The sequence below is a fragment of the Rissa tridactyla genome, chromosome 4 (genome assembly GCF_028500815.1).
Source record: "Rissa tridactyla isolate bRisTri1 chromosome 4, bRisTri1.patW.cur.20221130, whole genome shotgun sequence".
Lineage (NCBI taxonomy): Eukaryota > Metazoa > Chordata > Aves > Charadriiformes > Laridae > Rissa > Rissa tridactyla.
Genome location: NC_071469.1, coordinates 94654298 through 94664939, shown reverse-complemented (window position 1 = coordinate 94664939; position 10642 = coordinate 94654298). Strand labels below are relative to the sequence as shown.

Sequence of the window (10642 nt, the reverse complement as noted above, 5' to 3'; positions counted from 1 at the left end):
GTCCCCTCTAATGGAGTACTGGTACGTAGACTTTGTCCTGGGCAGGGGAAGGGCAGGCAATGAGACACATCTACAGAATGTGGCAGGTCTGGCAGTGTGTAATCTAGAGCTAGCTCACTTTTCCCATCACTGGGGAGGCAGGGTTGACCCATGGATCCTAATTCTGGAGGAGTACAGGTGAACAGAGCTGTAGGTGATGATGCAAGGCACTCTGCAAGTCATACTTCTGCCAGTTTCAGAGATGGCTCCCCGAGCAGTTCAACGGAACAGGTGGTCTGATGGGCATTATCTCCTCTTGACCACACAGGCACTGCTCCCGTTTCCACAGATTGAACAGACACCAGGCTAACAGTTCCTTATTACTTCACGGAGCTGACGTATTCAGCAATCAGTAACCCTGGCATTGCTGGCGTGTCATGAACAGCCTGTACAGTCTGAACATTATCTCTTCTTGACTGCACCAGCACTCCTCCCGTTTCCACAGAATAAGCAGTCCTTATTACTTTATGGAGCTGATGTATTCAGCAATCATTAACTCTGCCACTGATGGCATGTCACAAACAGCTCGTACAATGAACTGGCCTTGAACACTTAGGCACCGTCACCTGGCATGGCTAGCTCGGGTCCAGGGGGCAATGCCACGCCACACCAGTGGGCACCAGCACCCGCCACTCTGTTGGGGGCTACAGGGAAGGGGCTGTGAGGGCCCAGGGGCACGTGCAGACGGGGCTCTTCTGTGGGGAAGGGGCCAGGCCACCACAGCAAGTCTCCAGCATCAACGGGGCAGGAGTGGCCACCTCCGGTCTGTGCCAGGCTTGCAGGGCCCATCCCACCCTCAGGGCCTGGTGGGTGCCTTTGCGGGTCTGAGGTGCTCCCACCATTGCCCCTGCTGGGGACAGGGCAGGCCTGGGGCACTGCAGCCCCATGGGCCGAGCGAGGGGCACCCACACAGTGGCCAAGCCAGACCTGGTGCAACAGGAGCCCAGTGCAGAGACTGGAATGTCAGAATGTTTATTAATAAAAAAAAGTCACAATAACTTACTCCCTTTGTCATACAAAGGGCTCGGTACAAAGAGCTCTGGCCTCCTAAGGTAACACAGGTAAGTGAGGGGTGGGTACTTTTCTTTTGTCCTCTGAGACTGTGGCCTTCTCCTGTCCCCAAGGGGAAGCACAGCCAGCACAGGAGCTACTGGCCACAAGGGGCCTGGGCCATGGGGCTGGCCACAGGAGCAGCCATGTGCCCCTGCCTGCAGCTGCTTCGCAGGCAGCACAGACTGACACAGGGTGCAAATGCAGAGTATATGGAGACCACAGGCACGGGATGCCAGAGGGTGTGCAAACTGCAGTGGAGGAAGAGAGAAGTGGCTGCTTCTTCCCACAGTGCTGAGGGGTCTGTGGAGCACAAAAAGTGCAAGCAGCCACTGTCCTGCTGCTTCAGGCAGGGGGATGAGGGGGCTGGCTGGAAGCAGCCCTGCCTGCCTGGCTGCTGCCTCACACAAGGTCTAGCCTGGCAGAGGCAGGAGACCAGCTGTGGCTACTTGTCACACTCCTCCTGGGCCCCCTCAGCACCCTGGTAGTGCATCTCACAGAACTCCTGAATGCGACTGCAGGCCTCCAAGATCATCTCCTCAGGCACGGTGATCACCACGCGGAAGAAGTTTGGGTACTCAAAGCACTGAAATGAGAAAGGATGAAGCTGTCAGACTACCTGGGATAGTGGTGTAGTTTCAGAGCCCTGCCTTGGGGCCACATGCTCTGTCAGCAAGTGAAAATGGTCAGTGTAGGACAGACTGGAGGACAGCAGGGCTGGGCTCTTCCTCCCTTAGACTGTTTTTTCTGTTCCAAGCAAATCTACATGGATGTGATGCTGTGAGGGTGACAGGCCAAAGGACTTTGCATGGACTACACAGGACCCAGGGAATGGGCTGGAAGAAGATAGGGAAGGAGAGGGCTGGAGGGTATCCAAGGCCCCATCCGCATTCAATGCTGGAAGCGGAGCTAGAAGGAAGTGGGCACAGGGCATAGATGTTCTCAGCCTGTACTCTGTCCCAGTGCCTACAGGGGTGGGGGGACAGGGCAAAGGAAGGAACTTAGGTGGCAGCCGTCCCAGGCCTCTAAGGGGGCAGCTTCAGCAAGGAGATGTGGTGGTACATAGGGTTCAGGGATACAGCTCTGCCAACCTGAGAAATACAGAGCAATCCTAGAGCTGGGAAGATCCCGGCACCCTGACTGAGGGCTGTTAGTGAGCCAGAGACTGCCAGTCCCCATCCCTACATGCTGCACTTGGAGCTCACACACCATTACAGACCATGGACGCTGCACACACAGCTCCCAACCTGTCCCCAGAACTCAGGGATAAACCCCTGTTGCTTCTCTCCCCATGCTTCGGCCCCACAGCTCCCTGGGCTCTCAGGGTTAGGCTCACCGTGGCTGGCAAGCAGAACACAGACTGCTCCGAGATGAGTCGCTCGGTGAACTCCACATCGTTTTCAAACTCAGGGAAATGCTCCATCTCAATCTCAACCTGCAGCAGAGGGATGTAACATGGCAACCAAGGGCACCACAACTATCTGCAGTGTCCCTGCTTACCCACATGACCCAACAACTTCCCAGTCAAGTGCAGCTGTCTCCCCTCAGTTTTTGCTCATGATTTGGGCCGACTGGAATGTAAGACACAAACAGAAACATATAAATGAAAACTGGGGCTTCTTTAAGAAGTATTCACTAACTGCCTAAAGCTGGAATTTCAGTTAAGGACAACTTTAGTAAAAAAATTCATGGCAAAGATACAGCAACCAATTCAAAGTGAGAAGGAATAAATAAGATATTGAAAAATAGCTTGGGAGGGAACTCTAGTCAATAATGCCTTAATAATTCTGCCATGCAAGAAATGCATATGGTAAGAAAAAGACAAACTAATGTTTTGGTTTAAAAAAAAAAAAAAAAAAGGAAAGGCGCAAAGTCTAGAATAAAATGGAAAAAAACCCTTGTAGGATGATATAATTGGTAAAATGACACAGAAATGCTGAAATGTTCAATAAATATTTCTGTTCGGTATTTGGAAAGGAGGCTGTCCCTTTGTCACATAACGACATGGATATCCTGGCCATTTGTTTACAACCAAAGCTTATTTTCAACATCTTGTGAAAATATTCTTAAACAAACCAGGTCAGAGAATTTGCATTCTGAAATTCTGAAAGAGCTATGGAAGAAAAATTTCACCAGATGATTTAATTTAAATAAATATTCAGTTACTGCAGAAATACAATAGGTGTGAAAGAATCTTAGAGCTGTGCCTCTACACAAAGAGGATAAGCAGAATGACCTGCATAACTCTGGGTAAGACTGGAAACAGGGTCAACTGATAAAGACCGATATTGCAGTATTCTCCAGTTCTGGGACCACATTTTAAAAGCTGATGAAAAACTGGAGACGCTATGAGACACACACAAAAAAAAATTAAAAATGTATTAAACTTAAGAGACTTAAATGTCTCAATGGACCTTGTTGAGTTGAAAAAGGAAATTTCACCATGTCATAAAAAGTTAAAAAAACCAACAGGTATAGAAAAAGGCAGAAAAAGATGCAACAGCACAGGCAGAGGACAGACATGCTAGTAGGAAGAAGGCTACATCTTCAATAGGAAGTACGATAATCTGACTTGTGGTAACAGAGGCTTCCCACTGCCAGAAGGCTTCACATCCAGGTAAAACAACATCGTCTTGCAAAGTTTAAGTCATGGAGTTCTGTGCAGGAGCAAGTAGGTGAAACGTACAAGCCTCTGCTACGTGAGAAGTGCACAACATATTCTGGCCTTCTGAAGTGACCAAGGGATGAGTCTACCGCACAGGGCAATGTGAAAATGCATGGTAATGGAGACCTGGTGCCAAGCACCAACCTGAAACCATTGACAAGCACTGGGAACGAGACTTAGTGTGAGGGTTGATGACCTGGAGATGGCATGTCACTCTCCTCACTTACCATGAGGTACATGGCTCCAGCAGGACGGACAGGCTGGAGGCCAGGGATAGCTGATAAGGCGGCATAACAAAGGTCAGCGTTGGACTGAAAAGCAGAAAGGAGAAATTTCAAAACAGGAGAAATTCCAGGAAGCAGCTCAGCAAATGAAAGCCAAGCTCTGGACCAGGACTATAAACAGGTTTGCCCACTGTAAATAAAGGGACAATGAATGCAAACAGCATCGGTGATCATGGCCTTGAGTACAGCAGGTATAACTGAGCTGAGCTCAGCAAGTCAGTGCCAAACATCCCATCCCCTGGGTCATCAGCTCCAGCTGCAGGACTGGGCTGCCTGAAACTTATCACAGACAATATTTCTGCCCCATTTACCATGTCTCCTGCTGGAATTGGATTTGTTTGGCTCTCCTAGTCACAGACAGAACTGCACCTTGGAGCAGGGACGATGACCTACAGAGATGCGGCTCGCTCCAAACAGTCCATGAACAAAGTGTGCTGACCTGTTACCGCCTGTTTACCTTGAGCATGCTGAGGGTGTTGTGGTAGAACTCGGGGGGTGTTCGCTGCAAGATACGTTCCAGTGCTCCTTGGACAATCGTACAGGGTCCTAGGATCCTTTGACTCAATCTTAGAAGGCCATCCCTGATCTGAAAAAAAATGGTGATATTTGCAGCTCAGACTGTGCTTCCTCTAAGGGAGAGTTCCAAGGCCTACTCTCTGTATTTCTACAGCTGCTCACACCCCTCTCTTCAGTGAGCATACCGAGTACTAACGAACATTTGTTTGACTGTATGCCAGGTATTTGCAGACTATTTAGAGTGTCATTCTCTATTCCTCAGTTGCAGATTGTAATGTCACAGGCAACCTTTCGAGCTTCCCAATCTGACTGAAACCAGCTTGGAATATAGCTAATACAAATAAAGCCAGAGCTGTTCCAAGTCCCACTTTGCATTTCCCTTAGGTTTGGGCCCACAATCCACACTTTCAAAGCCAGACAGGGATAACCAACATTAGCTCACTCAGTTGGTCCTCTCTTCTTCCTCCTCCTCTGCAGAAAGCCCTCTGGGAGGAAAGATCGCTGCAGTAGATGGTTGTTCTTGGAACACAGATGAACAAATAGCCAGATAAAGCACTAGCAGCGCTGCAATGTGCTTTGTACTTACTTTTAAGAGAAACCATATAAGAGCATATAGAGACCACACATGGACTCCACATGCTGGATAAGCCATGCAATACCTTCAGTGCACACTGGAGCTATCTGAGAAGAGAAAGAATTAGAAGCACACAAAAAGGACAAGACATATATGAAGGAGCAGCAGAGACAAGGAGTGTGTTACAGTGCAGATGTGGGTAGAAGGCCATGTATGGAAGCAGATGGAGTAAGGAAGGGACACAAAAAGCCTAGAGGTGCAGAAAAGCTTGTAAGCAATTGGGTGACACCCATGTGAGAGCAAGAGTAGTACATGCCTGTATCAGTTAAAGCCCTGGTGATCCACACACTGAAGCCACTGCAGGTCTGTTGCTGTGACAGAAACACTCAGCAGTTCTCACCTCATTACCAAAGATGTCTCTCCTGTCATGAATTAGGATCCAGCCCATCCGCCAGCCAGGGACTAGCCACCGCTTTGCCAAGCCACCACAGGACAAGATGGGCACATTGGTGCTGAGAGTTGCAATGGGTTCATACTTGCAGTCAGCAAAGACCTGTGACAGGAGACTGTGTTAGGGCTCTCCCTGCCTCTATTGTGAGAGCTGCGGGGGTGTGCGTGAGGCACAACAAGAAGGGAGGCAGGGAAGTGATGGGAAATGGATGGTGAAAGCTCCTAGCTTCAAGGTATGAACATGGTAAGTGTATTCCCATGAAAGTGAGCCATTTGGGAAGAGGAAAGGAGGTGGACATGAGAGGTACCCCCAGGACTGCACACCAGAGGAATGGGAGCTCCGGGCATGGACCAAGGCACAGTATACTGGAGTGGAGCTGTTTGGCTACCATGGCCAAAAGGCCAGTGCATCAGAAAGGACAGGCAGCATGGGGGCGCAAAGGACTGCAGCTGACACTCACCATGTCTCCGTAGATCTCGTCAGCAAGGATGGGCACGCACTGTCTCGATGCCACTGTGGGAGAGAGGGCATTCAGCCTGGCCACCCTGCATCCTCCATGGGACCAGGCTTGGCAGGGCTCTGAGGGAAGCTCTGAAACAGGGCAGAGGGTCCCTATCTTCCTCCTACAGACTGTTCACTGGGAGAGCCCAAGCACTGGAGATCCCTGCCCTGGCTGAGCCTAGTTCTGCTCTCACCGGTGGGCACAGGGAGCACAGCCCTCCCACTGACAGGCTGGGCTCAGGAAGTGTAGGGCTCCCTGTGAACACTCTCCCTCTGTGGAGCCAGAGTGGAGAAATAAGCAGTCCAAGCCACACAGAGTATTTGAGGAAGAGCAAAACATACAGTCTGCATGTTCTTGCTCAGATAAGGCAACACCTTCACGCTGGGCAAGCCCTGCTTCCTGAGCTGGAGTCTGTCACGAGGAGAGACGCAAAGCCCTGGGCCATGGTGCTACAGTGATGCAGACATGGGCAATGTGGGCAGACACTATGCTGCAACCATGGCCCAGACACACACAAGCAGGCTCACCTGCCAGGATCTTCTGGAGGTGGCTCTTGCTGAACACAGAGCCACAGGGATTCGATGGGTTGTTCACAATGAGGCAAGCCGTCTTCTCATCCACCAGCGACTCCAAGTGCTCCAAATCAATTTCCCAGCCTTTCTCTGGCTAGTGAAGTGAAGAGAAGGGGAAGTAACAGCTGAGGAACTGGACTTGCCACACAGGGTGAGGTGTGACAGGGTGCCCATGATTGCTCAGGTCATCTTCACCCACTTCTCAGGCAGGGACACGGTATTTCTGAAGGGCAGGAATGTCAGGGTTGCCCCTTCCATGCCTGCCACCACTTACCAAGAGGTTGTAGAGTTTGACCTCAATCCCCATAGACAATGCCAGAGTCTTGTAGAGGGAGAAGCCAGGCCGTGGCACCAGGATGTTCTGGCCTGGGTTGGCCAGCACTGCCAAGGCAAGCTCTATGGCCTGGCTGCAGCCACTCGTTAAGATGACGTCCTGCAAAGAGCACACAGGAGTCGGCAGAAAGCACAGCCACTCTCAAGTGCCCCAGCCACGTGGGAGTGACATAATGCCCAGGCTCTGCCAGGTGAGAGCTTCTCAGCCAAAAAGACAAATCCAGAGCCTGACTGAAAGCAGGAAACCGCCAACAACTGGAGAGCTCAGCCACCTCCTGAGGAGGGTGGAGGAGAAAAGCTCAGGGCAATGGGTGGGAGCAGCAGGCGGTGGCTGTGGGACAAGGCCATGGGCGAGCCTTCAGTCCCACAGCTGGGCAGGGGAGGAGAGAGCCGGGCAGGGCCCCGTGCCCTGTGGTGTAGGCATGGCCAGCCTCAGCTGGGCACCAGTACCTGGGCCTTCAGTGGTGCCTCCGGGCAGTTGTAGTACGCGGCCACGGCTTCCCGGCAGGACTGGTAGCCTGGGGAAAGAGAAACCAAACATGGAAGGGAAGTTTTTTTTCACAGACCGTTGCCTTTTTCTTGCCAGTACAAGGCTCAGAGCTGCCACCCAGCTGGGGGAAGCCCATTTGTTAGTGACACTGTCCCAAGGTGGCAGAGACTGTCCTGCCTCAGGCCAAGCACCATGCAGCCCTGAGGCTGGGCCAGGCAGGCCAAGAGCAGGGTCAGACCCTGGGCAGGGAGGCAGGCTCTGGCCCCAACATGTCCTGGACACAGAACTGATGGCAGCGGGCTAGAGGGCAGCCAGGGAGCTGCTCTGACCCAGCTGGGGGCCAAATGCTATTACGTGGCTTTCACTGTTTAGTGGTAGCATGGGGGCAGCCCATCCTGTTGCCGCATGGAACGTCCTGGGAGGCAGGCATGATCTATGCTCCGTGCATGCTTTTTGCACTAACTGCAAACAAAGCTCCTGTTGCCTGTGAAGTCATGGAGCCCAAGGGGACTCCTGGTCGAGGCAGATCAGAAAAGAACTTGGCTGCAACCCACAGCAGGGAGACACAGTCCGGAGCCCTTCTGGGTGCCTGGAACCCTGCCTGCTCTAACGGCTGGGGAAGCAAACACAGCTGCTGCAGGAGGCTTTGGGCCACAAACAGATCATGCAGGGAAGGGCACTCAGGTGTGTCTGGGGGATAAAAATGCTTGTGTTCTCATGGGACTATTGGTGAGGGCACCTGCAGGGTGCTACCGGAAAGATGTCTATGGGCTCCATATACCTGCTGTGGGGTGGCAGCTGGCACATGCCTTCATCCTGCTCTCACAGAAAGAGCTTTGTCAACTTACCAACAGATGGAGCATAACCGTTGTAATGTCCTGAGTCCAAAACCTCCTTCACAGCCAGTGTGACCTCATCATTTGTGGGAAGGTTTCCAAAGACCGTCGGGTCTCCTTTTTGAAGATTGAAAAAATAGTAAAGTTCTCACTGATCTGTGACAGGCATAGAGCTTTGTGCTTCAGAGCCCTGCAATCTGCTAGATACACAGTCTACCACATTGCCCAGAGGCTTCAGCCACAACGCTATGCTCACCTAAGGACAAGGAGATCATAGCTTTCTTCGGGTTTGGCTCCACCTTCATGCTGTCTACGATGGCTCGGACAGGATTGTAAGTCTTCTTTGACATTTCAGAAGCCCTGACAGCCCATCTTGGCTTCCGGCCCTTCACCTTCCCCAGCGATATGCTGTTCCCATTGGTCTTGAGATGAACATCCAGCATAGGGGCATGATCTCCACAGCCACTCACTTGGATCAGGTACGAGTCCATCCTGAGAGCTGTCAGTGTGAAGTGGATTTTGTTAACACTTGCTGAAAAAGGGATCTGCCTGTTTGGGGACACAGCCCATGACTCTCCAAAAATAAAACTTATGAAAGCTGTAGACCCTACCTACTGCCTATGGACAACTCAGCAGCAAGCGGGGCTGTATCTGGGGCCAGGATGGAGTGAAACCACACACGTAAGTGAGAGTGTAGCAGGAAAGACAGAGGCACCTCTCTGCTAGCTGCACCACTGCCTAGCATGGACTTGCTGCGCTGAGGAGGAGTAGGCTCCCTAAAGCCAGCAGCCAAGAGTTAGCAGCATGTTGTAGTCACTGCTTGACTGCAGATTCAATGTTCCACTGACAGAATTGGCCAGGTCACCCTCCTCCTCATCCCCAGCTATAAACTTGCACACCTCAAGCTGCAACCAAAAGGATCAGCCCGCTATGTGTGTTCACATCCAAAATGTCCCTCCAGTCTGCAGACAGAAATGCACCACTGTTTAAATCGAATATCAGATACCACAAAGGTAGCTCTGGTCCACTGTCATCAGGGTGTACTGGGCCGTGTCAGGGGATATGTTACAGACCCTTGCCTCTGTCAGCAGAACAACAGGGAGCAACAGCCCAGCCCAGAGACCCCAGGTCAAAAGGCAGTGCTTAGAAAATGGAGTAAGACTGGTGCGGCCAAGAGAGAAATCGGGGAGGTGGCACGGCCCCAAGCAAAGGGCCTGTAGTCCTGCCCGAGGCCGGGTAACAAGCAAGGCACAGCAGAGGAACAGCTGCTTTCTAGGCCCCAAAATGCACACAAAAGGAACTTACGCACCCCAGCACACATACCCAGAACACAAGCCAGACCCAACCAGCAAAAGCCTTACTTATCAACTGCTGCTGACTCAGGGCTTTGCACCGGCAGAAGGTAAGGGACAAGGGCACAGGGCAGGCAGAGACCTCCTGAGCCCTCAAGCCTGTTCTTGCTGATACTGGCACACTAATTTGTAATCCTGCCATAAGCGGCAATTCAGTGAACAGTGGCCCTTTTCTGACGGTAGTTACTTTGCCCCATGCTCGCAGATATTCACAACACAGCTACCCCTTCCTTGCTGCAGAGACTGAGCTGGAAGAGTTGTAGTGCTGCCTGGTAAAGGCAGGATTTGCCATTTGAATGAATTTCTCACTGCTTCAATGAAGTTTGCACCTAGAGATGCCCTGTGCTGCTGCAGTTACTCTGCCAGCAGTGCCTCATTAGCCTGTTTGTAGCAACTTAGGCTGATCTAACAGGGTCACAAAGCAAGACTTCAGCTTCTCTGCTGCTAATATCTTCTGGGTCTCCTTTCTACCAAAAGAAAGGCAGCTGAAGAAACATACAGCGGTGCTACTTAAAAACTGAGCAGAGAGGTGAGCCATATATCTCAGTTCAGCGGCAGGGCTGAGTCCCAAATGCAGAGTCCGTCTCAGAAGAGCCTTCACACCACCCTGCAACACTGTTCTCATGCAAAGGGGAGCTGCAGACACAGGCACAATGGATGCCTTCAATGTAGGCAGCCAGGGAAGATCTCCCCACTTCTCCCCCTGACAGATGCAAGGTACCAGAACATAGTACTTTACCTTCTACAGCACGGAGAGGGAGACACCAACAAGCTTGGGGGTCCAGTCCCTACTTTCACCCAGGACAAGTCCCCTTGAGAGGAAGTTCCTGCAAATTCTTGCCCATGAAATAAGCCCCCAAACTGGGCGTGTGGACTGAACCGTTTAGCCATTGGCTCACAGAGAAGGCTGCTCTCCCCACCCAAAAACGCCCTCTTCTCCCCATTGCAACTGCATCCACTTCAAACACCTGGAACATG

General features: G+C 51.6%; 1 protein-coding gene across 1 annotated transcript; it reads right to left on the bottom strand.

Annotated features, from left to right (window-relative positions):
• Nucleotides 1-995: 995 nt before the first annotated feature.
• On the bottom strand, nucleotides 996-10557 carry TAT (tyrosine aminotransferase). Its single transcript, XM_054198282.1, has 12 exons — nucleotides 10404-10557; nucleotides 8569-8811; nucleotides 8325-8429; nucleotides 7437-7504; nucleotides 6928-7086; nucleotides 6609-6747; nucleotides 6040-6092; nucleotides 5529-5681; nucleotides 4496-4624; nucleotides 3982-4065; nucleotides 2426-2524; nucleotides 996-1675 (listed from the first exon to the last, which is right to left on the bottom strand). The coding sequence occupies exons 2-12, from the start codon at nucleotides 8801-8803 to the stop codon at nucleotides 1535-1537; spliced, it is 1365 nt and encodes a 454-aa protein (XP_054054257.1). The 5' UTR covers nucleotides 8804-8811; nucleotides 10404-10557; the 3' UTR covers nucleotides 996-1534.
• Between the last annotated feature and the right edge of the window lie 85 nt (nucleotides 10558-10642).